Source organism: Oryza sativa, chromosome 8, assembly GCF_034140825.1.
Source record: "Oryza sativa Japonica Group chromosome 8, ASM3414082v1".
In the NCBI taxonomy this organism is placed as follows: Eukaryota; Viridiplantae; Streptophyta; class Magnoliopsida; order Poales; family Poaceae; genus Oryza; species Oryza sativa.
Window position 1 is genome coordinate 11,081,615 of NC_089042.1, and position 27,937 is coordinate 11,109,551.

General features: G+C 45.0%; 2 protein-coding genes and 1 non-coding gene across 6 annotated transcripts; 2 read left to right on the forward strand and 1 right to left on the reverse strand.

Annotated features, from left to right (window-relative positions):
* The first annotated feature begins 1,650 nt into the window (after positions 1–1,650).
* Positions 1,651–1,789, forward strand: LOC112936281 (small nucleolar RNA Z247). The gene has a single exon (XR_003238408.1). It is a non-coding gene; the product is annotated as a small nucleolar RNA Z247 (small nucleolar RNA).
* A 3,971-nt stretch (positions 1,790–5,760) lies between these two features.
* LOC112936220 (uncharacterized) lies at positions 5,761–7,456 on the forward strand. Its single transcript, XM_026020036.2, has one exon. The coding sequence runs from the start codon at positions 5,899–5,901 to the stop codon at positions 7,240–7,242; it is 1,344 nt and encodes a 447-aa protein (XP_025875821.1). The 5' UTR covers positions 5,761–5,898; the 3' UTR covers positions 7,243–7,456.
* A 3,827-nt stretch (positions 7,457–11,283) lies between these two features.
* Positions 11,284–27,005, reverse strand: LOC9270913 (putative F-box/LRR-repeat protein At5g38386). 4 transcript variants are annotated; one of them, XM_015793654.3, is made up of 6 exons: positions 26,856–27,005; positions 25,795–25,906; positions 13,405–13,609; positions 12,163–12,923; positions 11,907–12,059; positions 11,284–11,798 (listed from the first exon to the last, which is right to left on the reverse strand). In XM_015793654.3, the coding sequence occupies exons 1-6, from the start codon at positions 26,996–26,998 to the stop codon at positions 11,613–11,615; spliced, it is 1,560 nt and encodes a 519-aa protein (XP_015649140.1). In that variant the 5' UTR covers positions 26,999–27,005; the 3' UTR covers positions 11,284–11,612. The 4 variants fall into 4 exon arrangements, with proteins under 4 accessions (XP_015649140.1, XP_015649139.1, XP_066159400.1 ...); XM_015793653.3 differs by having other exon boundaries at positions 11,889–12,059; XM_066303303.1 differs by lacking the exon at positions 25,795–25,906.
* Between the last annotated feature and the right edge of the window lie 932 nt (positions 27,006–27,937).

Consider the following 27,937-nt stretch of genomic DNA (forward strand, 5'->3'; position numbering starts at 1 on the left):
TTTGACAGTGAAGTTACTGCCTTTTACTGATGCTGAGGCTTTAGCTGAGATGAGATCTCAAGAGATATGGAGTATATATACATACAGCTCCTATCATTGCAGACAAACACAGAGCAGAGACAACCAGAGTGACAGAGCAGGGTGAGGTGAGGTGAGGTCCCCTTCATCTTCAAGACAAGGAGCTCAGCTCAGCTTAGAGCTCAGATCGATCGATCTGCCATTAGAGATGATGTGCCACCGGATGCTGCCGTTGCTAGTGGTGGCGGTGCTGCTGCCGGCGGCGGCGGTGGCGACCAACAAACAAGTATGGTCCAGCAGACCCCATAAACTCAGGGTGTTCAATCGTATTATAAGTTTTAAGTTACGAAATTGGTAAGAGAGAAAAATCCCTAGAAATCAAGAACCGAGTTCACCTAGGACACCCGCTGTCAACCATCAGAAATTCACCTAATCAAGAAATCAAGAAACCTAATGTTTCCCCGCAAAAAAAAAAAGAAACCTAATGTTCGGCTCCCCTCGCGGCCGAGCCGGAGCAGCGCGAGCGCCGCCTCGAGCGCGGCGGCGAGCGGCGCCAGCGCCTGCTCCTCCTCCTCCTCCCCCTCCCCCTCCGCTCCCGGAGCTCCTCCACGAAGAACCCTAGCCTAGCGCCGATGCAAACCCTAGCGCCGGAGAGAGAAAGGAAGAAAACGATGTGTTAACGGCGAGAAGGCAGCGGAGAGCGCGGACGTAGGATGGGAAGAGGTCGCCGTCGCCGTCGACGTCGATGCGCCACCGCGCCGTCTCTTCGCGTCCATTTAGATGAGGCCCAAGATTTCTCTGCAATTGAATCCCACAACCCTGGTGTCGGATTGCCTCTCCGGCCGTGCGGAGGTTCGTCCCCGCGGATGATACGTACGGAACAGGGATTTGTTAAAGATAGAATTGGTTTTGGTTGTTTTGGTTGTTATCGCATGTGACCTGATAAGGTTGTTGCGATGTAGTTTATTTGTTCTGATCTAATCCTATCCTTGTAATCTTTGGATTCTGTTGTAACAAGCCACGGCAGGGGCTGTTCCTGTCCTATATAACACGCAGGGCGACCCGAGGCAAAGGGCATCGCTTTAATCCACTTTTACATGGTATCAGAGCCATTCTCCCTCCACCCAGTTTCAATCTATGGCCTCGTCGTCCTCCGTTCCTGCTCCCTCTCTCCATGGGCAGTCAGTATCGGAGAAACTCTCCAAGTCCAATCATGTGCTGTGGAAAGCACAGGTTCTCGCCACACTGAGAGGAGCTCAGATGGCGGGATTTCTTGATGGCACTGCCGTCGCTCCGGCGACAACTCTGGTGGTGGCAAGCAAGGACAAGGACGGGAAGGAAGTCACCGAGAAGGTGGCCAATCCAGCGTATGCAACCTGGGTTGCACAAGAGCAACAGGTCCTCAGTTACCTGTTGTCGTCGCTCTCGCGCGACATACTCGTTCAAGTCGCAACTCTCACCAAGGCTTCTGAGGTGTGGGAAGCCATAGATGCAATCTTCTCGTCGCAGTCCAGGGCGCGGGTCCTGAACACCCGCATGGCGCTCTCCACCACCAAGAAGGGCAACAAGAGTGTTGCCGAGTATGTAAGTAAAATGAAATCTCTTGCTGATGAAATAGCTACTACAGGAAAACCTCTTGATGAAGAAGATCTGGTCTCCTACATCCTTGCCGGCCTCGACTACGACTACAACCCACTTGTTTCCTCTGTGGCAACACGAGTGGAACCTCTGATGGTGGCTGAACTCTATGCGTTGCTCCTGAGCTTTGAGCAGCGCATGGAACTCCTTCAAGGCGACACATAGTCCTCAGCTAACTCCATGTTGCGTGGAGGGCGCGGCGGCGGCGGAGGGCGTGATGGACGCGGTCGCGGACGCGGAGGTGGCAATGGAGGCCGTGGCGGTTTTGGCCGCGGCAACGACAACAAGAACAATGGAAACCGGCCAACCTGTCAGCTGTGTGGCAAGATCGGCCACACCGTCATCAAGTGCTGGAAGAGGTTTGATACCTCTTTCACTGGAGAAGAGAAGGTGGCCGGCGCAGCTACCTCCTACGGAGTCGACACCAACTGGTACCTGGACACAGGCGCCACAGATCACATCACCGGGGAGCTCGAGAAGCTCTCGGTGAAGGAGAAGTACAACGGCAATGATCAAGTGCACACTGCGAATGGCACAGGTATGGATATTAACTGTGTGGGTCATACTACAATTCGCTCCTCAAACAGAAATCTTCTCCTTCGAAATATCTTACATATACCAACTGCGCAGAAGAACCTAGTTTATGTTCATCATTTCCTTAGAGATAATCATGCCTTTATGGAAACTTATCCCCATGTCTTCTTTATCAAGGATCTGGCAACGAGGAAGCTCCTTCTTCAAGGCCGATGTAGAGGAGGCCTTTATCCACTTCCATCCAGCCACTCTACCTCCATGAATAAGCAAGCTCACAGTGTCGTCAAGCCTTCAACGGCGAGGTGGCATCACCGCCTTGGCCACCCTTCTTTTGCTGTCGTTAATAGAGTCATTAGTCAGAATAATCTCCCTGTAATTCCTGATTCTAGTCAAGCATCGGTTTGTGATGCGTGTCAACAGGGAAAGTGTCATCAGCTCCCTTTTCAGAAGTCGACCAGTGTTTCTGCTGGTCCCTTAGATTTAGTTTATTCAGATGTTTGGGGCCCAGCACCCAATTCAGTTGGTAATAAAAGTTACTATGTGAGCTTCATTGACGATTATAGTAAGCATGTATGGCTATATCTCCTCAAATACAAATCTGAAGTTTTTGAAAAATTTCGTGACTTTCAGAACCTGGTAGAACGGCTGCTTGAACGCAAGATCAAGGTTGTTCAGACCGATTGGGGGGGTGAGTACCAGCGGCTTAACACCTTCTTTCAGCGCATTGGCATAGAGCACCATGTTTCCTGCCCACACACCCATCAACAGAACGGAGCCGCCGAGAGAAAACACCGCCACATAGTAGAGGTAGGTCTCTCCTTATTAGCCCAGGCTTCCATGCCTCTTAAATTCTGGGATGAGGCGTTTGTAACTGCAACCTATCTCATAAATCGAACACCCAGCAAAGTTATCGACTATACTACACCTCTTGAGCGTCTCCTTCATGTCAAACCCAACTATGCTGCTTTGCGCGTGTTTGGTTGTGCCTGCTGGCCCAACCTCAGACCCTACAACACCCATAAACTCTCCTTTCGATCAAAACGATGTGTCTTCCTTGGTTACAGTACTCTCCACAAAGGGTTTAAGTGTCTCGATCCATCTTCAGGACGAGTATATATCTCGCGTGATGTTACTTTCGATGAACAGGTTTATCCGTTTGCTTCTCTTCACACTAATGCTGGCGCCAAACTTAGAGCTGAAATCCTTCTGCTTCCATCTCACTTGCAACCCTCCTCATCCTTTGGTTCCGGGGGCGAATTGTTGGTTGAACCACTGGTTAATAATCCTAACCCTGACACTAACCAAAATGATGAGATTAGTGCAGCTGTAATCAACTCGGGAGATGGTGATGCAAATGCAGCACAAAATTTCAGCTTCAAAGGTGCAGAAACAAGGTCAAACGGGCAATATTTCATGCAGGATGCACAGCCAGCTTCTAGCGCACAAGGCAGCATGGATCCATCACATCAGCAGTCTCCGTCATGTCAGCAGGCAGCAGATGCACGTCAGCCAACAGCAGGTGCAGCAGGCGCTGACCTTCATGAAGCAGCCTCTCCGGTTGGTGAAGGGCAGATGCAGGAATTGGAGCCCGAGCTGTCTTCGTCACATGGCTCTGGCACGCCGACCGGAGAGCCAGCCCCTGGATCGTCTGCGGCAACCAATTCTGGAGATAGTACACAGGACCCAGAGACTAGCACTGAGGCGTTTGCAGTACCTGAAGAGACTGCTGTCACTGCACCAGTTGGGCCAGTAACTCGTGCACAGAGAGGGATCCGGAAACGCAAGGAGTACACTGATGGAACTGTCAGGTATGGTTTTTTGATAGAAACAGGTGAACCTGTCAATTTGCAAGAAGCTGTTAGTAATAGAAATTGGAAGGTTGCTATGGATAAAGAATTTACAGCTCTCATGCATAATAAAACCTGGCATCTAGTTCCACCAGTACAAGAAAAAAATGTGATTGATTGTAAGTGGGTATACAAGATTAAAAGAAAATCTGATGGGTCAATAGATAGATATAAGGCAAGACTAGTTGCAAAAGGATTTAAGCAACGTTATGGGATTGACTATAAGGACACATTTAGTCCGGTAGTTAAAGCTGCTACTGTCAGACTTATTCTATCTATTGCTGTTTCTAATGGTTGGAGTCTCAGACAATTAGATGTATAGAATGCCTTTTTGCATGGTTATTTGGAAGAAGAAGTCTACATGAGGCAACCCCCAGGATAAGAAGATAAGGTACACCCACATTATCTCTGTAAATTGGACAAGGCATTATATGGTTTAAAACAAGCTCCGCGAGCTTGGTATTCTCGCCTGAGTAAGAAATTACAGGATTTAGGCTTTGTACCTTCCAAAGCTAACACATCACTATTTTTCTATAGCCGTGGTACCTATACAATGTTTGTACTAGTTTATGTTGATGATATTATTGTTGCAAGCTCATCTCCTCAGGCTACTAAAGCTTTACTTAAGGATCTTGAGAAGGATTTTGCTCTCAAGGATTTGGGTGATCTCCATTACTTCTTGGGGATTGAAGTTAAGAAAAACTCCCAAGGGCTAGTGTTGTCCCAAGAGAGATATGCTACAGAAGTTCTGAAGCGAGTTGGCATGGCCAAGTGCAAGCCAACCAACACTCCTTTATCAACCTCAGAAAAGTTGTCATCAACTCAAGGAGCTGTTCTGGGACAGAATGATGCCACACAATATCGGAGTATTGTGGGTGCTTTACAATATTTAACACTAACCCGGCCTGACATTTCCTTTTCTGTCAATAAAGTATGCCAATATTTACAGCAACCTACGGTGGATCACTGGAGTGCTGTAAAGAGGATACTCCGGTATATACAAGGAACGGTAAGTCTTGGACTAAAGATCAACAGATCAGCAAGTACTTTGATCAGTGCTTTTTTCGACGCAGACTGGGCAGGGTGTGTTGATGACAGGAGATCCACCGGAGGCTTTGCAGTGTTTTTAGGGTCTAACTTGGTTTCCTGGAGCGCCAGAAAACAAGCGACGGTGTCTAGGTCTAGCACAGAGGCTGAGTACAAGGCACTTGCAAATGCCACGGCTGAGGTAATATGGATAAGAAAATTGTTAGATGAAATTGGAATAAAACAACCAAATGCCGCAAGATTATGGTGTGATAATCTTGGTGCCACCTATCTGTCTGCTAATCCAGTCTTTCATGCAAGGACTAAACATATAGAGATAGATTTTCACTTTGTGAGAGAACAGGTTGCACAAAAGTTGCTAGACATTCGGTTTATTTCAACTGATGATCAAGTCGCCGACGGCTTCACAAAGGCTCTTCCTGTTCGACGGCTTGAGATGTTTAAGAACAATCTCAACTTGGGTAAGTTGTGATTGAGGTGGGGTGTTAAAGATAGAATTGGTTTTGGTTGTTTTGGTTGTTATCGCATGTGACCTGATAAGGTTGTTGCGATGTAGTTTATTTGTTCTGATCTAATCCTATCCTTGTAATCTTTGGATTCTGTTGTAACAAGCCACGGTAGGGGCTGTTCCTGTCCTATATAACACGCAGGGCGACCCGAGGCAAAGGGCATCGCTTTAATCCACTTTTACAGGATTTACCTAATTCGCCTTCTCTATCTCTGTCTCGCCTTTTCTACTCTGTCTCTGTCTCATCGTCTCCCTCTCTACACATGGAATCCTGACGATTCAAAATTTTGGCAGGTACGAGACACGATGATGTCGTCCCGAGATACTCTGCCTCCGCCGGATCTCCGACATGGCGGCGGCGGCGCTTCCGACCAAACCAACAGTGCCGTTCCCGTCTCAGAAACTCCAATGGAAGACGGCGGCGGAGCTCCGGCCGCAGCAGGTAGTAGTAATACGGCAGCACCACCGCAACCACCACGTCTTGACGGCCCTACCCTGGAAAGGGAATTACGTCGGTGCAACATCAAGCTTGGGAAGCAGAAAGTCTCCGGTGAAGCATCAACGGCGACCACCGAACCGCCGCGAAAGAAGCTCATGCACGACGGGATTCGTGCCGCCGCCGCCGCCGCACCACCACCCAGATCACCGCCGACGAGGAGGATCATCAGCTACATGGTCACCGCGGCAGCACCGCCGGAGAGGAAGAAGACGGCGGCGGACGACCGGTTCCGCAACCTAGGCACCTGCAGCGCGCAACTACGCAGGCGCCTCTCGGAGCTCGACGCGACGGAGCCGGAGTTCGTCTGCGAGAAGACGCTGCGTATGAGCGACGTCCACCGCAACCAGAACCGGCTGCTCTTCTCCTGCAAGCGCAAGGAGGACCTCGACCAATGCCCGATCACCCATCTCTTCACCGACAAGGAGACGCAAATCGTCCACAAGAAGGACGAGATCGCAGTGGAGAAGAAGAAGAAGAAGAAGATCAAAAAGGATGAGAAGAAGAAGGAGATTAAAAAGGAGGAAGAGAAGCAGATCAGGGAGAAGCTGGGGCTGAAGGTGACGGTGTTCGACCAGGGCGGCAACGAGTACGGGATGACCTGCAGGTACCTCGAGTCCAATGGCGGCTACCGGTTCATCGAGGGGTGGGGCAAGTTCGTCGAGACCAACGGCATGGCCATCTCCGACAGCCAGAGATGGACACGGGACGTCGTCGTCAAGCTGCTGGCGTTCCGGTCGCGGAGGCTGGCCAGAGGCGCCGAGCAGTCCGACCACCCCGACGGCCCCATCGGCTTCATCGTGCTGCACCACGAGAACGGGAGCCGCGGCCGCGGCGACAACGACAACGACAACGAGGAGGAGGAGGAGGAAGAATACCAAGGCAAAGCGCCGCCGGCCAACCCGAAGAAGGAGAAGAGCAACGGCAAGGAGGAGCATGTAGTAAGGGCGTCGACGTCGTCGTCCTCGTCGTCGGCGGAGGCGGCCGTGGGCGTGGTGGCGCCAATGCACGAGGTGTCGGCGGCGCCGCGGAATATGTTAGAAGAGGATGCGTGCCTGGGGATGGTGAAGCTATGGAGCGACACAGGCTCGTCGTCGTCCTCGTCGAAATATAATGGGCCCGAATCATCAGAAGAAAAAAGAAAAAAAGACTGACGGCTGAGATGGGTACGAACAGACAAACTCTGTTCCATGCAAAAACTTAGATAGATTAAGGTAAATTTACCACTTTCAACTATTGTAGAAACACAGATAAATGATATTCCCTCCAACTCAAAATATAGCTACATTTATAAGACGAATAATCAAATTTGAACTAGAAGGATAGCTAAATATTTTAGGATGGAAGGAATACTTACATATAGTTATTTTTTTTATAAAATGAATGATAAAAGTCAGTTTTAAAAGTTAACAACATTATATATTTTAAAACAAATGAAGTAACTTTTTTTTGATATATTTTGAAAAAAGGGGCCGGATAAACTGTCATTTTTTTCAGTAGTGAAAAGGCCAGACACATTGCATGGTCAGTTGATCACACGTACAACGATATGAAGTATGTTAGTATTTCAATCTGCAGTAATAATTTAATGATCTTTTCTGAATTTATAAAAAATAAGTGAGAGAAATAACTACTTTAATTTACTGTGATTCTTGTTTTCTTAACTCCTAGATGACAAATTAGATATCATTAAGCGGGGAAGACATGCAGGTATAGTAAAGGTACATGTCACGTCTATTTTATGGAACTATCTATGCATATGGCAGCACATTTTTCTACTATTTTCAGTCGATTTTAAAGTTTAAACCAACCATTCTAAAGATGGCTATGCAATCCATAATTCCATATAGCTGGAAGAAAGTTTATTACAAGTAGAAACAAAATGAAAGAAGACCTATATAGCTAAGAGTTAAAACCTCAACAAATGTAAGGGACTCAGATCCCTTATCCTGTTAGTTGTCTGGGAGATTTGGAAAGAGAGGAATCAGAGGATCTTTGACCATAAAGAGATGGCAACGAGCTCCCTGCTAACAAAAATCAAAGATGAGGTTGGCCTATGGGTTCTGGCAGGGGCCAAGCGTCTACGAGAGTTCGCCCCACATCTTGTATAGTGTACATATTACGTGTAACAGCTTTTCTTTTTACCCTTAGGGGTTGTATTTTCTCCTGTTTTATTCAATGAAAAGGCACTATCTTGTGCCGCTTTTCCGTTCCAAAAAACCTCAACAAATGTCTCTATTGCTTCTATTTTTGCATACCGTTGATTCATTCCATCAGGATGTCAGGTTATTACCACTTGAATCATATATCTTGAGCTATACTTGTTTGGAGAGAATAGTCATTGAATTGAAGAAGCAAATATTTATGTAGTTTCCTGTACTTGATCACAGAATAAATATCACCATTCAGCCATCCTCTAGCTTGTAGTTCATCGGCTGTTAATATTTTCTCCTGCAATAATAGCCACAAAGAACTTGCATATTTGCTCTGTTTTTAGCTTGCAGACAGTAGATAGGCATGTTTGCGAAACAGACTAGCATATAAATCCCAGATGATGCCAAATGACCCATGAAACTTATGTTTTGCAATTTTGTCCACAATGGAAGATTGCCAGGAAATCACCAAACATTTGTTACTTCTATATGATCTCCTTATCCATTTGTTCCTTGTAAATTGCCTCTCTAACAGTTCGCTTCTTCCTACATGAAAGAAGAGACAAGTTTGGTTCTAGTTCATTTGGTGATTGACATTCTTGAATCCATCTGTCTGTCCAAAAGCATATGCATGTTCACCATTTCGAATTATGAATTTGTGATGCTAGTGCTTGCAGAGAACAAGTAACTTGTTACAAGGAACTATCAAATTGCATCACATGGGCACCGGGACCCCACCCATGGTGTCTTCTGGGTTCTGAAAATTCAAACCACTACCATCTAAGTTGCAAGGCTCTACTGAAAAACTTCGGATTGGCAATGTCCAGATCGCCTAGATCTTTTGGACAACAAACCATGTTCTAGCACAGTGACCATTCCAATTAATTCCAGTTATTTAGCGTTCCTACATTATGTTGGCAACGCTTATATGGCACAGAATTGAGCAGCCAGCTTCAGATAGCAGTTCGCAAGACCTGATCAAACAAAGTTAGTTTTCTTCCCAGTCTGCTAGTCTTTTCTCCTATTATGTCAATTAACATCTCAAAGGAAGTCCCAAATATTTGCAAGGTAGTGGCTTTTGTTTGCAAGGAAAATTACTTAGAATTTCTAACATATCAAAGCCAGTACATCGATCGGATTGGGTAAATTGCTATATTCAGAAAATTTCTTTAGGCCAGATATATTATCACTCTTACTTCCTGCCAGAGTGGATTCAGAAAAATAGTTGCATCATTGGTCTTGCTCGATTGGGGGATTTTTCAGGGTGGGTTGCTTCTCCTGCACACCCCCTTCTTCTCTATTCTATTCTCTGAACATTTTACAAATAGGTCCTAGACACATCACATATTTACATCAACACTCCCTCTCAAGATGGGCAAAAGATATCAATCATGTCCATTTTATTACATATTGACTGAATTTCACTAGGATGTAACCTCTTTGTTAGACAATCAACTAGTTGTTCACATGCATGACTTAACATACTCTAGCCTAAGCCAATTTCCGTGTTTCCTCCAAGCCTGGCTTCGAGGTGTGATTTGCACAAGCTGGACCTAGATCGGATGGGCGTGCAGGCAACCAAATACGCCATTGCCTGCACCCACAATGTGTCCATAGATCACGGGCTAAGCCCATATTACTAGGAATTAGTTGTGTAGACTAAGAAGAAAGTAGGATCCTACAGTTGTTAGCACACGGTGGTGATGGTGATAAAAGGATGGAAGGAGAATGACTGTGTTTTTAAAGTGGTAGATATATACTCCAATCATTTGTTCTTTTACCATCAAATATATATAATTGATTATAAATTTCAATCCGAAAATTTTCTCCTCTAAATAAATTCTATAGGAATATACAATTTAGGGTTTTAGGGTGGATTTTTTTAGCGCGTTGATTTTTTTTTAAAAAAAAGGTTTTGAAATAGAGATGTGATGGATGCATAGGGATCATGTAATGTAGGTTTTGTCTCACTTTGTGGCCTCTCCATCATATGTTCAAAATGCTTGCTAAAAGCATCAAATTTATTGGCTACACCAGCGTTGACGGATGCATCTATCGTATGAGCAATTTTTCGTTCAAGATCGAGACAAAACCACTTACCTCTGGTTTTACCTCTTGAGGCATGGTGATCGTCGAGACTGCGGTATCCTTCTTGTTGAAGCGTGAGAGCATTCCCCAACTCTGTCTCCTAGCGATCTTTCTGGACAACTCTTGCATGGTAGATATGCAGATCTTGTTACATTTTTGTTCATCATTGGTAGAGAATCCTTTTTGTTCCTCAGCTTAGTCGCAAAAAGTGCGTGGATGCAAAGCAGCAAAGCAGCACGATACTGTATAAGTATGAGGATAAATTTTGGTGGCAATTACTTATTTGACTCTGTTTTGAGATCTAATAATTAATTTACCTTTTTTTTTTGTTTTCTCATTTAACCACGTTTTTCAAAATTGAAACCGCCGTCTGACCAAATTGCTAGCGTGAACTGACCAAAATACCTATGGTTATACGAACCCTATCCAAACATATAAATCGGCGACGCGGCCGGCCGGCGCAGAGAGGAGCGGTGGCGCTTGGAAGGGACGGTGGCAGCTGCTCCGCGTGGAGGAGCGGTGGCAGCAGCGACGCTTGAAGGGGATAACGGCGGCTGCTACGTACGGAGGAGCGGCGGCGCCGATCGACGCGCGAAGGGAGGGACGGCAATGGCTGCGGGCCTGCGGCAACGCGGCTGGCCAGCGCACAGAGGAGCGTCGACGCTCGGAGGGGACAGCGGCGGACCGGCGGTTGCTGCGCGCGGAGGATCGACGGCGCCAGCGAGCGAGAAGGGTGGGATGGCGATGGCTGCGGCACATGGAGAAAGGAGAAGCGGCGATGGTTGCTGCTCTGTGTGCACCATCACTACCGCTGGACAGAGCTCTCTTCTGTTGGATTTATCGGTGTTGTCACATGCTGTTGGGCATCCGTTTAGACTTGAATTTGCTGTTGGATAATATGTGGTCAAATTTTGTAAAAAAAAAATATGTTAAATTGAATCAAACTTGTCAAATTGAAGACAATTCCGTTAAACTTATTCAAAATTATCAAAGCTATGCCAAATTCATTACAAACATTTCAAAATGCTCTTAATAAAAAAAAGCGTTGATATAACATGATCAAATGAGGTGGGGCAAAAAAAAGGACAATTCGCCCCTTAGTTAACACTATCATTTGGTTTTCACAATATAAGGTCAATTTTGATATTCAAATGAGCAAACCTAAAGTAGTGTCATTGGTAGTTAGACTTCAAAACAGGATCAAATGAGTAATTGTCCCTAAATTTTTAGGTCTCCACTGGCAAATCAAATCCAACAGATACAAGGCAAGCGTTGTTCAGCATCTAATAGTGTTTGATATGCATTTCCTTGAGAGATGTTGCATTCGCACGGAACATATTTCCCAACATGGCGGCCCTTGCATCACCTTCCGCGCAACAGATTGTTACCTTCTTAAGATTTTCGGCTGAAAATGATCTTCCCACCATCAAGCGAATCTCATCCTCTCCATTGTGGTCTTGACGTTCCACCTGAAGTTCGGAAAAGTGCTACTTAAAAACATTTCACCAAGACTTTGCGTAATGTGCTAAGAGAAAAGTATCTTATAGCCAGAACTATACATCTATGATATTGTTCACCTCAAGCTTAAGAGTAAGCTCCTTAAGTTCAGGTGAGTGTCGAAGGAGGCAAAATAATCGAGAGAACTTGTCAGAAAGACACCATTCACCAAGAGAGATGCTTGTTAATTTGCCATACATCGGGAACTTTTGAATTTCTCTGCCAAATGTAACCTTGCAAACATACAAAAAATATACAACAGATAAATGCAGTTTTCACGGATATAATTCAGGCGAAAAGAATGTAAAGAGGGTGAAAACACCATCACAATCATACCTGTCTCCCAGAACATGACAAGTCTATGTTCTCGGCATTCGGAAGATCACATAGAGTCACTGCTGCTGTAATTACAGGATACCTACTGCATGAAGAACATTTGTATTGAAGACACCTGAAGCGTAAAGAGACCAAGCGAGGGGTCTGAATTTGAAGATTCATCAAAAGAGAACACTCCATAATATCCAACTTCTTCAATGAAGCTGAACAAATCTCAGGCACCTCAAGGAAGCACTGTGACAACTGAAGGTTTTCCAAAGCTGGGCATGCATGGTTTAGCGGTTCAAACGCATTGGAGTCTAGAGTAACATTGGTGAGCTTCAAACATTTCAGGTATTGAGATGCAAAAGCCATAAGCTGTGGATCCAAGTAAAAAGATTCCCATCTTATATATTCGGTGAATTCAAGCACTTGTGCCTTGAGCTCAATTGCACGATTGATCCAAGAGCTGGCATGGTCGATTGCAAAAGAGTGAAGACGAAATGTATGCAGTGAATTAGGAGCCCGGGATAGCAGCAAATGTGCTACAAACTCACTGAACCGCACCCTGTCCATTCCAAACTTATCTACACAGATATCAAGGCATGGTGCTGAGGCCGAAAGCTCCTTCCATCTCTTGGACAGGATACACGTACGTGCAACCTCCTGTGCTGATAAGAGAGACATAATATGGTGTAGAATTGTATCAGGAAGGTCACTTAGCCTGTCATCCATGCAGAGCTTCTTCTGGCTTCGTGGAGGAACTTGGTCGAGCAAGTGTTCTGCAATAAAGACATCCATCAAAGTTCTGTTTTCAGTAAGAACAAGTGTTCAATTTTCAGGATAAAAGACTAAAGCAATTAGATGTTATGCCAATATTAGGTCTTAACCTGTTATCTGGGTATATGTGATTCCCTATGTAAATATACATTCCAGCGATAATACTACAACCATACCAGCCAGTTATTAGATGGTTGTGGCTTCAATAACAATAAATATAAAGGACTCCAAATGATCAATTATTAACCTTAGCCAGATTTATGTTTCTTTATGCAATCAGACAATATAAACAGAACAACAACCTTGTGTTATGTGCACGCAGCACGGTATTATCTACCACAAGTACTATTCATGTTTGGTGAGTTTCCTTCCAACACATCAATGTGCTTATCTTGGGATCGTTAGTTTCTTTAGGTTAGATATTACTTCTATTTCTTATGGATCAAATGGTCCCTATAAACTAGAAATTCAAATGTAACTTACCGTTCGGTGGCATCTCCTGGAGCTTGGTATCTACCTGAATGCATAGACTCTGCTGATCACAACTGGTCTGTTGTTGAAGCATTGAGGTTGGGTACTGACCAACTTTGGACTCGGAAGATTGATCAACTGCCTGCTGATGCCCTAGTTGAATAGGCTCAGTCTCCAACTTGAGCATTCTGAGAGAAAGCCTCCTCAGATAGTCACTCTGAACATATAGGAACAAAATTTATCAAATTTTAGCATGTCATGCTGATACATATGAAATCAACACTAGGCATTAACGCTACCACCCTTTGACGAAAGACGAGTGCTTGTTTATGAAAACTGACGACATCCAAGGAATCTCCCATTCTGCTATTGGGCCTTCTCAGTTATCACCCACTTATGCTAAAAACTAATCCCAGCCACTTCATGACCAATGTTGGACCACTTTAATAACCTCCTCCTATACCATGGGAATTAAAAATATGATTTTCTCACATACAGACATACTACCAACTTTATACAAACAATAAAGGTAAAAGGTCTTCTAAGTCTGAACCACAATGAAATACATATGTGCAAATGTGAAACTAAGAATGGATAACGAACGGGTCTATAGCCTAGTGGTTGCAGCACTCTACTAGCACCAACCAGTGTCTGGGTTCGACTCTACTCGGGAGCGAATTTTCAGAGTTGGTTTAAGAAACATCACACGCTGGCCCCTTGGTTTAAACACTTGTTAAGAAACGACCTATGGTGGGTGGGCCCTCGTGTATGGGGCAGGGGCCTCAAAGCATTTGTTAAGGCCTGAACCATGGGGTGTGGATCCACGTGTCAAGGGGCCAGGGTTCGTGGCCTTTCTCGGCTGGCTTTGGCTGAGGTTTCTTCTTAGTGAAAAGTCATGGGAGCCAGTTTTTCCCCTGCAAATTCTTTTTAAAGCTGAGACTGAATATTAGGCAAACACCTGCTTAACATGCATAGAATAAAAAGATCAGAGATATATCTGAACGATGCAAAACAATGTTACTCACACTGGTGGAGAAACCATCTTTCGTCGGTCGGCCGATTTCCACAATAGTCCCGGATGCAATAAAAACCGGTTCAAAAGGGTAACGGGCATATTTGATCTTTAGTCCCGGTTTGTGTTACCAACCGGGACTAAAGATCATCGTTAGTCCCGGTTCGAATGCTGTCAGGACCTGTCAGGCCCCCCCGGGATCTTTAGTCCCGGTTGGTAGCACCAACCGGGACTAAAGATCTTAACTTTAGTCCCGGTTGGTAATACCAACCGGGACTAAAGATCCCGGTGATCTTTAGCCCCGGTTGGTGCTACCAACCGAGACTAAAGATCTTAACTTTAGTCCCGGTTGGTAATACCAACCGGGACTAATGATCCCGGTGATCTTTAGCCCCGGTTGGTGCTACCAACCGGGACTAAAGTCCCACCCCTATATATATGTCTTCTTCCTCCTCCAGCTACCCGAGCAAGCTTCAAAATTTCTTCAAAAAAGAGGGGAGGTCATGCCAAAATTTCTATTGAATTTATTTTGGTGATTACATACAAATCGGAGGTGCCTAAAAGGTTTGCAACTTCATCCTCCAATGTTTTTTTTGTCATACTACATTTGCACCTATGTTTTGCACACTTTTTTTGTCTCCAAAATTTAGTTGTAAGTTGATGAGAGAGAAAATGTGTGTGGGGAAGAAAGAATATATAGAAATTTAGTTCATTTGCTAAACAAGGTTTTATAAAATAGTTGAGAAGGAAAACTCTAGTGAAAGTTAATATTAAATAATAGAAAACAAACTAAAATAAAAATTAAAAGAAGTAAAACACATTAAAATTAGTTTAAAACTTTACAAATAGTTTTTAAGAATTATTTGGTGTAATATTTTATGATTTTTGTATGAATAAAGATATCTTATAATTATTGTATGACTGTCATTATTGTAAGAATAATTATTTGTGTGCGGTTTTTTTGACTCATGTAGATGGATCGGCAATGGATGTACGCTGACCGGCGGTCCAAAGAGTTTATTGACGGCGTGCACTATTTTTTGAGAGTGGCCGAAGCTAACAGGCAAAGGGGTTTTATTTGTTGTCCATGCAATAAGTGTAAGAATCAGAAGGAGTATTCTGCATCCAGGACTATTCATTTCCACTTGTTTGAGTCGGGGTTCATGCCAAGCTATAATTGTTGGACATCCCACGGAGAGCAAGGTGTTGAAATGGAAGAAGATGAAGTGGAAGACGACAATATTCCGGACTTTGCTCAGTATGTTGGATTTAAAGGAAATCAAACGGGCGAGGAGGAAATAGCTGCTGATGGTAACGACGTTGCGGATGATCTTGGTCAGATGTTGCAGGACGCCAGGGAAGACTGCGAAAGTGAAAAGGAGGCACATAAATTGGACAAGATGTTGGAGGACCACAGAACTTCGTTGTACCCAGGTTGCGAGCAGGGGCACAAAAAGTTGGATACCACTCTGGAGTTGTTGCAATGGAAGGCAAAAAATGGGGTTAGTGACAAGGCATTTGGCGATTTATTGAAACTCGTCAAGAACATTCTTCCGGGGGGAAACAAATTGCCCGAGACAACGTACGAGGCTAAGAAGATAGTCCGCCCGTTAGGACTGGAAGTTCATAAGATTCACGCATGTCCGAATGATTGTATCCTATATCGCGGTGAGGAGTATGAGAACCTAGAAGCATGCCCTGTTTGCAAAGCACTACGATACAAGATTAGACGGGACGATCCAGGAGAAGTTGACGGGCAGCTAACAAAGAAGAGAATTCCTGCTAAGGTGATGTGGTATTTCCCTATAATACCACGGCTAAGGCGTTTGTTCAGGAACAAGGGGAATGCTAGAATGTTGCGATGGCACGCTGAAGAGCGTCAACAGGACGGGATGCTGAGACACCCCGCCGATGGTTCGCAGTGGCGAAACATCGACAGAAAATTTAAAGAATTTGGAAAGGACGCACGAAACATACGGTTTGGTTTGAGTACGGATGGCATGAATCCTTTTGGAGAGATGAGCAGCGGCCATAGCACTTGGCCCGTTACGATGTGTATCTACAACCTCCCCCCCTGGCTATGCATGAAGAGGAAGTACATAATGATGCCGATTATTATTCAAGGCCCCAAGCAACCTGGTAACGACATCGACGTGTACCTAAGACCACTGGTAGAAGATCTTAAACAGTTGTGGAAGAAGGAAGGTGTCCCCGTGTGGGACGAGGACAAACAGGAGGAGTTTAACCTACGAGCGCTGCTGTTCGTAACCATCAACGATTGGCCTGCACTTAGCAACCTATCCGGACAGTCCAACAAGGGGTACAAGGCTTGCACTCACTGTATGGATGAAACAGAAAGTACGTATCTTAAGCACTGTAGGAAGGTTGTATACATGGGTCATCGTCGATTCCTTGCAGCAAACCACCCGGTACGGAAGAATGGCAAGCACTTCGAACATAAGGCCGACCACCGTACGAAGCCTAAACATCGCAGCGGGAAAACAGTGTTTGCTATGGTTAAAGATCTTAAAGTAGTGTTCGGAAAGGGGCCTGGAAGCCAGCATATAGAGAGCGAAGATGGTCACGCGGCGATGTGGAAAAAGAACTCTATATTTTGGGAGTTACCATATTGGGAATTCTTGGACGTACGCCACGCAATCGACGTGATGCACCTCACTAAGAACCTTTGCGTAAACCTTCTTGGCTTCCTAGGTGTATACGGAAAGTCGAAAGATACACTGGAAGCACGTAATGATCTGAAGCATATGGAACAACGCGGCGACCTTCACCCGGAACCAAAGGAGAAAGGAAGCCATTACTTGAGTCCAGCCAGCTACACTCTTAGCAAGGCAGAGAAGGAAAGTATGTTTGAATGCTTGGAGAGCATAAAGGTACCGTCTGGATACTCCACGAATATCAAGCGAATAATAAGCACGAAGGAGAAGAAGTTCACAAACCTAAAGTCTCATGACTGTCACGTGTTGATGACACAACTGCTACCAGTTGTAATAAGGGGTATCCTTCCAGACAATGTCCGGGCAACAATAACAAAGCTATGTGCATTCATGAACGCAATTTCGCAGAAGGTCATCGATCCGGATAGATTAGAAGCCCTTCAGAATGAAGTGGTGCAATATCTCGTCAGTTTTGAGTTGATATTTCCACCTTCATTTTTCAATATAATGACGCATCTGCTTTGTCACCTTGTGAAAGAGATCCGTATTCTCGGGCCTATGTACCTACACAACATGTTTCCTTTCGAGAGGTACATGGGCGTTCTGAAGAAGTATGTTCGTAACCGTGCTCGTCCAGAGGCAAGCATCGCCAAGGGTTATGGAACAGAGGAGGTCATCGAATTTTGCGTAGAATTTATCGAAGACCTTCACCCAATCGGGGTACCTGAATCACGCCATGAAGGGAGACTACGGGGAAAGGAAACTCTCGGAAGGAAAGCAATAATGACGGTAGACAACAATTTATTCCGTAAAGCCCATTTCACTGTTCTGCAACACTCTTCATTGGTAGCTCCTTACATCGAGGAGCACTTGGCTCTAGTTCGCGCCAGGAACATCGGTAAGTCCGATGCATGGATTACACGGCATCACATTGATACTTTCCCCGCGTGGCTACGACAACATCTCATGGGTAACGAGTCGATCAACCAACAACTTGCCTTCCTGGCGAGGGGACCGTCTGGGTCGATCGCGACATTCCAGGGATATGAGATCAATGGGTACACATTCTACACGAGAGCCCAAGACATGAAGAGCACGAACCAAAACAGCGCTGTTCGTGTCGATGCCATGGGACACGATGGAACAACTGCCACGTATTACGGTGCCATCGAGGACATATGGGAACTTGACTATGGTCCTCTCAAGGTTCCTCTGTTCCGGTGCCAATGGGTTAGGTTGACTGGTGGAGGCGTAATGATTGATGACAGTGGGATGACAACTGTTGACCTTAACAAGGTTGGATACTCGGACGAACCTTTTGTCCTTGCCAATGATGTAACGCAAGTCTTTTTCGTGAAGGACATGTCTAGCAAAGGAAAGAAGGGCAGAGGGCCTGATGAGCCTAAGCGTCAAGTGGTTCTCCCAGGCAAAAGAAAAATCGTCGGAGTTGAGGACAAGACTGACGAGGATTACGATCAGTTGGATGGGCAACCCCCTTTCACGGTGACGATTGACCCTAGCATCCTCCTATCAAATGAAGACACCCCTTACTCACGCAGCGATCACAAGGAGGGAACAATAGTGAGGAGAAAGTACGTGCGGTCAACCGTCACCGCCGATGTAATGCCGTAATTATTGTGTACACGATGTAAACTATTTTGGATGTATTGATTATCCATATAAATCAATTGATGTATGGCATATGTTAATTACGCACGATTATTAGAGGTTTCAACAAGTTTAAATCATGTATATGTTAGTTATATGTGATACTTACAATTTTTAAAAGTTTTAAATCACACAGGTGGCAATTTCATATGTATGTTAATTAGAGTTTTTAACATTTAATTTACTAGCATTCATATGCTAATTATAATTGACTAGAGGATTTTTAAAAGTTTTAAATCACGCAAGTGGCAATTTCATATGTTAATTAGAGTTTTTAACATTTAATTTACTATCATTCATATGCTAATTATAATTGACTGGAGAATTTTTAAAAGTATTAAATTTAATATATTTTTAAAACTATCATTCATATATTAGAGTTTTTCACAATTTAATTTACTATCTTTCATATGCTACTTATATATGACTATTCGAATTTTTAAAAGGTTTAAATCATGCATGTGGCATTTACATATGTTAATTAGAGTTTTTAGCATTTAATTTAATATAATTCCTACGCTAAGTACATATGATGATTACAATTTTTATTAATTTTAAATCATGCAGTATGTACATTAATATCTTAATTAGAGTTTTTACCAATATAATAATATCATTCATATATATGCTAAGAATATATATATATTGGAATTTTTATTAATTATAAGTCATATATTTGCTTATTACGATTTATCCACTTAATTTATTACAGACAAAAATAATTTTTCGAAGTAATTGTCATCAATCTTTGTACTTTAAATAATGTTAATGCATTAACTTCTATTTTATAAACACATATGTAAGCGAAAATCATATGCAGTTCTATAATCTTTAGTCCCGGTTCTTAACCCTAACCGGGTTTAAAAAGAATTTCGAAATAGCGGGAAAAGATATTTACTCCCGGTTGTTGAGAACAACCGGGACTAAAGATCTTTTCTTTACTCCCGGTTGTTCTCAACAACCGGGAGTAAAGATTTTTTCTTTACTCCCGGTTGTTCTCAACAACCGGGACTAAAGATATCTTTAGTCCCGGTTGTTGAGAACAACCGGGAGTAAAGATCCAGGGGTATATATATTCCCGGTGCGCCCTCGTCTTCTTCACCAACACTTAAACGTTTTCGGCCGATCGATCTCTCTCGGCCTCTCTCCTTCACCGCCACTGCCTAGGGCAAATCCCCGCGCCGACGCCGCCGTATCTCGCCGTCGTCTCGAGCTCGTCGTCCTCGCCGCCGCCTCCGCCTCCTCCGCTGCCGCCGCATCTCTGGGGTGAGAGCCGCCGCATCTCCCTTCATGCATCTCGATCTCTCCGATCTCGATCTCTCTCCGTCGCCTTCGACGCCGCCGCCTTCGACGCCGCGCAACGCCGCCGCTGCATGCCAACGCCACGCCGCCGCCGCCGTCGCCACGCCGCCGCCGCCTTCGCCGCCGCGCGCGCAATGCCGCCGCCGCCACGCCACGCCACGCCACCGCCGCCACGCCACGCCGCCGCCGCCACGGCCCCACAACGCCACGCCGCCGCCGCCGTCGCCACGCCGCCGCGCCAACCGCCGCCCCGATGCCGCCACACCGCCGTTAACGAACGAGAACGAGAACGATCGAACGAACGAGAGCGAGAACGAACACGTCAACGTACGTTGCCGCGACAACGTGAACGAGAACGAGAACGATCGAACGAACGTGAACGAGCTAGGGAACGTGAACGAGCGAACGAACGAGGACGAACGTTAACGTGAAATGCAATATATATATATATATATATATACATGTATATATATATATATATATATATATATATATATATATATATATATATATATATATATATATACATGTATATATATATATATATATATATATGTTACTTCGCATTTATCCTAATACATTTTTTTTATCTTGCAGAAAAGACGTGTTGTCGGAGTCGTCCGTCAAGCCTGAGTGGAAGAGCTAGCCCTAGAAGGAATTGGAGCAAGCAAGTGACGTAATAATATAAATGATTGTTATATTTGTAATGCAATTAATTAAGATTATTAGACCTGTAATTAGACTTATCATATAAGATTGTGTAGTGTTCTAATATTATTTGAGTTTTAATATAAGATTATTTTATTGCAAATTAGACTTAGTATGACATTATTGACTACGGAATTGGTGCGACTCCTAGGAATTGACTATTGTAGTCTTAATTAGACTTAGCATATACGCACGAAACACTTAGCATACATTACTATTTTAGTCTTAGCATGTAATATTATTTGAGTTTTAATATAATATTACTTTATTTGTAATTAGACTTGGTATGTAATTATTGACTACGGAATTGGTGCGACAAGTAGCAATTGACTATTGTAGTCTTAATTAGACTTAGCATATACGCACGAAACACTTAGCATATACATGACTATTTTAGTATTAGCATGTAATATTATTTGAGTTTTAATATAAGATTATTTTATTTGTAATTAGACTTAGTATATAATTATTTACTAGCTAGGGTTGTATAATATACGTCACCTAGACTTAGCTTATATCACGATTTGTAATTAGACTTAGCACGTAAGGTTGTGTAGGGTTCTAATGTACGACATTTACACTTAGCATACATGACTTAGATTGTTAAAACATAAATGTCTCGTGACTTAGCAGATGTTTCTTGTATCAACAGATGGCTGACCGCGATGAGGAACAGATATTGTACGATACAATCGCGGAGGGAAGCAGCCAGTACTGGAATGAAGAAGAGGGGAACGAGGATCCAAACCAGTACTTGAACGAGGAAGGGAACGTGGAGAGGGATGCGGAGGGGAACCAGCAGGGGCACGTGGAAAGGGATGTGGAGGGGAACCAGGAGGAGGAGGCTAGTGGTAGTCAACCCTCCGTTGGACAGAAGAGGGCACGCGGGCAACGAGGTGCAGCGAAGAAGCTTGAGGGTCGGCACATCATAACGGAAGTGGAAGAAGATGGACGTCCTAGTGCCCCGGCCGAAGCCGCCAAGAACTATGTACGTCACAGCGGTTGGGTTGTGCGGGATAACGTGCCTGTCAGTACGGTGTACTGGCGAAGAACAAGGGCACGCGGAGATCATGAGAGCTTTGTCCCAGATTCGGAGAAAGAGATGCTGTGGACCACAATGCTCGAGACATTCACCCTTCCTGCGGGTACAGAGGACAAAGTGAAAAGGTGGACTCTGAAGAAAATGGCAGAACAATTTCAGAGCTTCAAGGGAGATCTGTACCAGAAGTATATACTGAAGGGGCAGACACCGAACTTCGACACATTCCCAAAGCTAAGGGATCACTGGGACGAGTTCGTTGCATATAAGACAGGTGAACAAGGGAAGGCGATGATGGAAAGAAACAAAGAAAATGCCGCCAAGAAGAAGTACCATCACCACTTGGGGTCAGGAGGCTATAGCGTCGCGATGCCGAAGTGGGAGCAGATGGAGGCTAGCTTGATTGAGAGGGGTATCGAACCGGCAACAGCCAATTGGCCGGAACGATCGAAGTTCTGGTACTATGCTCACGGTGGAACGCTCAACCCAGCTGATGGCTCACTGGTCTTCGGCTATCAGATACAAGAGGCTGCGCGACGACTAACAGATGCAGTGGAAGCCTCCTCTCAGGGCACGTTCCGACCAGACAGAGATAGGGACGAGCTGACACTCGCCCTGCAGACTCCAGAGCATCCAGGACGAACTCGAGGGAAAGGGGTGATTCCTTGGAAGATTGGTTTCAAGGAGGACATCCACACGTACAGGAGTCGGATGAGGAGCAAGAGAGATACCGAGGCGAAGATTGCAGACCTAGAGTTCCGGGTATCGAGCTACGAACTCAACATGCAAGAGGAGGTGGCAAGGAAGGTTGATGAACGCATGGCCGCACATCGGTCCCATGATCCCCAGCCGACCATTCCTCCTGCAATGGTGAGCACGTCAGGAAACCGTAGCAGCTGCGCCTCAACGGGGCAGGTAGGATCACAGAGCATGGACGCCATGCAAACACAGGACGAATCGACCTGTCCCGTTGATGACATCACTCAGCGGACACCATGTGAGCTGCATATTCCTTTGAAGAACTTATCAATAAAGGTAAGATTTAGCCATTCCGCTAGTTGCTGCTTATATATGTTGATTACTAATAAATAATCTCTCACAACATGAAGGTGGCGTCGGGCATGGCCATCCCAACGGACCCTTCAGGTACTTACCACTGCAGGCCGATTCCAGCAGGATACTCCAAGGTCGAAGTTGAGTTGGTCGAAGGCGCGTACGAGGACCTCGAGCTGGATTACCCTGGAGGAGACGGTGAGACGCATCTACGAGACACATGCCATGCCATTATTCTATGGCGCAGGCGGTACATCATCCTCCCTGGGCGACAAGCGGCGTCTCGTGCACCATCTCCTCCGGCTCCGCCATCTCCTCCTCAGGATCCTGCACCGTCTCCTCCTCATGCTCCGCCAGCACCGTCTCCACCTCAGGCTCCAGCATCGACTCCTCAGGATCCTGCACCGACTCCTCCTCGTGCTCCTACACCTACTCCCCCGCAAGCTCCTCTTCCGGCACCTTCAAAGTCAAGGGCCCCCCTAGCTCCACCGCTTGCCCACACAAGGGCAACAAAGAAGGCGAAAGTTGACGCCGCCAAGATCAAGGACCCGGGGTACGATTGCACGCAAGAGGAGCTTGACGCTTACGTTGCATCAGAAGTCAAGAGACAATTCAAGCCTCGAAGTCCAGAAAAGAAGATTCCTATAGACCCCAGTGTCAGGAACTTCTTCAGGGGTATGTCTGCATCTGTCAAGGAGGCCATCAAGCTATCGGACTATGAGCGAACGCTGAAGAAAGCATCTTCTGGAAAGTCCAAACCAGTCCCTCAGCTTGGAGAGCAACCAAACCAGGAGATCGAGCCGTTGGTGACTGGTAAAGAAATGACGATAGAACAATTTATTACTGACACCGGTCTAACTACGGATCAATTGCTAGGAGTCGCACCAATCGAAAAGGCGGAAGTGAAATACATGTACGAACTCGGTAAACCGCTTGTCAAGCCTGAGCTGCTGCAGTCCCTACCCACACAAATGTACAAGTTCCATCAGCTGTACATGGAGATGAGCGCCACCGGTAGAGAGATGATCGGAGCGAGGATCAGGGACACGGACTTCTTGCAAGGAGATGACATTCTCTGGATCAATTTCAGGGGAATCTACGAACTATACCAGCTGGACGCCCTCGACGTCTCTATTATGAGTTGCTGGATTTTATAAGTATATCGTTCAGTTAGATTTCTTACTATACGTCTCCTTTAATTAATTAGGTCCTTGTATATAAGTAGACCATAGAAAATAATATACTCCCTTTTATCGTTGTAGAATGGAGATTCAAAGGGCCCGACGGCGGAGGGTTTTCGATACTGGATTCATCGACCCTCGGAAAGTAAACGTCGCAATGCTCGACCAATATCCACAAGAAACAGAGGACAATCTCGTCCATCTCCTGAAGGCGCAGCATTACAAGACGTTCATACTGTTGCCATACAACACAGAGTTAGTTTAATTTTACTGTCTTCCTACATACCAAATTTCATTCCCGTACGAACTTGCTAAGTGTTTCATATGTAATGCATCCCACGCACATTGCAGATTCCACTGGGTGCTTTTACTCATCGACCTGGAGGCCTGCACCGTCAACGTATATGACTCAATGGATAAAAAAGAGTCTACGTTTGACAAGGTTTTCGAACTTATAGACAGGTACCGTCATAAGTTCCTTTGTTAATTAAGAAAATCTTGTTATGTTAATTGCTACTACGAATCATAGCTTTAAACTCCATGTAGGGCTTGGTATCGGTTCCGTCATTTGGTCCGCGGCAAATGGAGAGAAAGACTTAGGCGGAAGTTCAAATTTCCTGTGAGTACACATGCTCTACATTTATATTTCTCCGATTCAAATACATACAAGTGTATATTAATTAGATCTCTCGTTGTTTGTCATTTATTTGTAGTGCGCAAAGCAAAAGCAGGGAACTAACTTGTGCGGCTATTACGTGTGCGAGTATTGCCACTGCCTTGCAGACCAAATCATCACCACAAGAGAGCTCGATGTACGTACAAATAAATTCAAAATTTCATTACGTAGCGATTTCTTGTTTAATTACTAATCAATTTCATACATTCATATAGTTTATTCGCATGAGGGATAACCTGACCACACACAAGGAATTTATCGCGGCGGTTCAAGAACAACTCATGGGATTCATCAACGAAGAAATCCTTGATCCCAAGGGTGAATTCTACTACGACGGAAACACAATTCACCGGTCCTTAGCTTCTGAGCTAACAGCGAGTACTACTACGTCGAAATCGTAGCTAGCTAGGACATATAATGGATTGTAATTAATACATGACTACATATGTTCTATATGCATGTGTACACATTTTCTATAATGTAAATATATTTTGTTCATATATATATCTATATACATATGCATTTGCATAACATATATATGTATAAATACATATATATATGTATGCATATATATGTATTGAAACATATATATGAAACATATATATGCATGGTTTATATATATATATATATATATATATATATATATATATATATATATATATATATATATATATATATATATAAACCATGCAGCAACAGGGGCATGCAAAAAAAAAAAAAGGTCAGCTCTATCTTTAGTCCCGGTTGGTAACACCAACCGGGACTAAAGATGGCTCAGCCGGCCACGTGGCTGAGCCATCTTTAGTCCCGGTTGGTACCAACCGGGACTAAAGATCGATCTTTACTCCCGGTTATTTCACCCGGGACTAAAGATAGCGATCTTTAGTACCGGATTGGTACTCCCGGTTTGGAAACCGGGACTAAAGGGGGGTTACGAACCGGGACTACAAAGGGTTTCTCCACCAGTGTCATTTTGGACTTGGAAGCTTTGCCAAAGACCAGAACTTGTGGTTTAGGTTAACAACAGACATCCATGCATCACGCATAATGGAACTTAAAAAACAAGTTGCATAATAAAAAGACCGCACCTGTGTACAAGAGATTGAAAAAAATCTCCCCTCAATTCTGGCAGAAACTCTTTGTAGATCCACTAATCCCTTGGCAAAATCTGCTCCGAGTTTCTTATTTAGTGACTCCAATCTATGCATCAAACATAGGAAAGGTAATGATTTGGTACAATATAACTTCCAAACTCTCAATGATGGGCATTCCACATTTTTAAGAAAATCAAGCAGTAAAACATGGCACAAGCATACTTGTGTCTAGGAGAACACTATAGATGTTGTTGGTCAACTATGTGTACAGATGTGCGTTAGTAACATGGCACAGGCATACTTGTATTTATGTTTGGCAAAGATCCAAAGTAAGGTTCTAGCAAGCAGGTTTGCACCCTTCCTAGATTCCTAAGTTTCAAGAATCAGAGCTATTTGACTTTCATTACCATGTATTTGAGCCTTTTTCAGATTTTTAATTTGACAGCCATCGATCCTCTCTAAGGGCGCATGTTCAAAGGTATAGCCCATACAAACTCTTACATAATGCATGTTTATCTAGAGACTGTGCCCTTACAATGGTGGAGACAACAAAGACACTAAATCATTAATCCACAAAAATATTTTCTATTACTATTCTTTCCTCGTGCAGCAAAGTTTCCATTTTATAGAGGTTAAAAGTCGTGGCTAAGCAGCTGTTAACTGTAGCGGTGTTTTTGTCTCTCCTTTCCTCGTTTCTCTCTCCTCCATATCAGCAAACATAGGCCCGACTAGTTGATTGTTAGGCTACCAAATATAGGCCATACAGAAAGTGACCCAACAGATTCCCTGATAGCCATGGAGATTGGGGAAATTGATGACGCAACCAAACATCCCCTGGAAATGGCTGAAACTGCTCGAAGGTTCAGATCGATGCCGAAGAAACAGCCCTTAATCGCAAATTCATGCCTACCTAGCGCCAAGAACCATCAACCTGCTACCGCCATGTAGCAATTTGGGAGGAAAAAAAGCCGGATCGGAAGATATTGCAGCGAGGAAGTAACACACATCAAATATTGTGTTGGGGGGAAAGGAAACAGGAAAGGGGCAGCGCTCACATCTTGGCAGTGATCCTCCCTCGGGCTTCCGGTTGTAGCTGGGATCTCCAGTCGCCGCCTCCGCTGCCCTCCATAGCGAGGACGATGATGTTTTGCTTCTCCTGCGACAAGAAAGCTTTGCCCCCAAGGAGGTTTGAGACCATATGTACGGCTCCCGGATAGCGTATTCTCGAACGCCGCTTTTATGAACAACGTTCTCTTCAAACTTCCGAAAAAATCCGTCATATTAAATATTTGGACATATGCATAGAGCATTAAATATAGACCAAAAAATCAATTACACAGTTTACAGGTAAATTGCGAGACGAATCTTTTAAGCCTAATTGCACCATGATTTGACAATGTGGTGCTACATTAAACATTTGCTAATGACGGATTAATTAGGCTTAATAGATTCATTTCGCAGTTTACAGGCGGAATCTGTAATTTGGTTTGTTATTAGTCTATGTTTAATACTTTAAATATTGTGACCAATCTGTGACAACTGCAAGCCCCTCTCATGTCGCTCTCCCCTATGGACGGCACGGGAGGCGACGACCCGACTGCCCCTTCTCTCTCACCTCCCTCTTCCGCCTCGCCGCCGCTCGAGTGGCCGCCGGCAAAGCCGTGCGGCCACAAGGACGGCGGCGGTGGAGCCCCTCTCTCGCGCGCGCTCGGGTGACCTAGGGAGTCACCCAGGAAGGCGGCGGCGAAAACAGGCAGATCCGCGCCGCTCCGGCTAGATCTGGTGGGGATAGGAACGGCGTTGGCGGAGGGGAGGGCAATGGCGGTGGGGATGGCGACGGTGGTGGTGGAGCTCCGCGAATCCAACGACGACGCGGCGTTTGGCAATGGTTTAGGGCGCGCTGCTCCAAGCGGCGGTAGTCGATGGCGGCAGGGAGGGTGAGGGCGGCGGGGACGGTGAAGGCGGTGGCGTTGTTCGCGGATCCGGCGATGGCGCGGCGTCCGGCGGTGGAAGGATCGTGCGGCGCCGGCGGCCTCCATCGCCCGACATCGCCCTTGGCGTCGGTTGGCAACGGTGGTGCAAGGAGGATGGCTGAATCGGGCTCCTAGGTCCAGATCTGGCGCATCCTCAGTCGGGG

Excerpts from the sequence above, each read along its gene's own strand:
- LOC112936220 (XM_026020036.2), top strand. The coding sequence starts at position 5,899 with ATGATGTCGTCCCGAGATACTCTGCCTCCGCCGGATCTCCGACATGGC.
- LOC9270913 (XM_015793653.3), bottom strand. The coding sequence starts at position 26,998 with ATGGTCTCAAACCTCCTTGGGGGCAAAGCTTTCTTGTCGCAGGAGAAG. Across the intron at positions 25,907-26,855 it reads GGGAGGATCACTGCCAAGAT|ATTGGAGTCACTAAATAAGA; the intron begins GTGAGCGCTGCC and ends TTTGATGCATAG. Across the intron at positions 13,610-25,794 it reads TTTCAATCTCTTGTACACAG|AGTGACTATCTGAGGAGGCT; the intron begins GTGCGGTCTTTT and ends CTATATGTTCAG.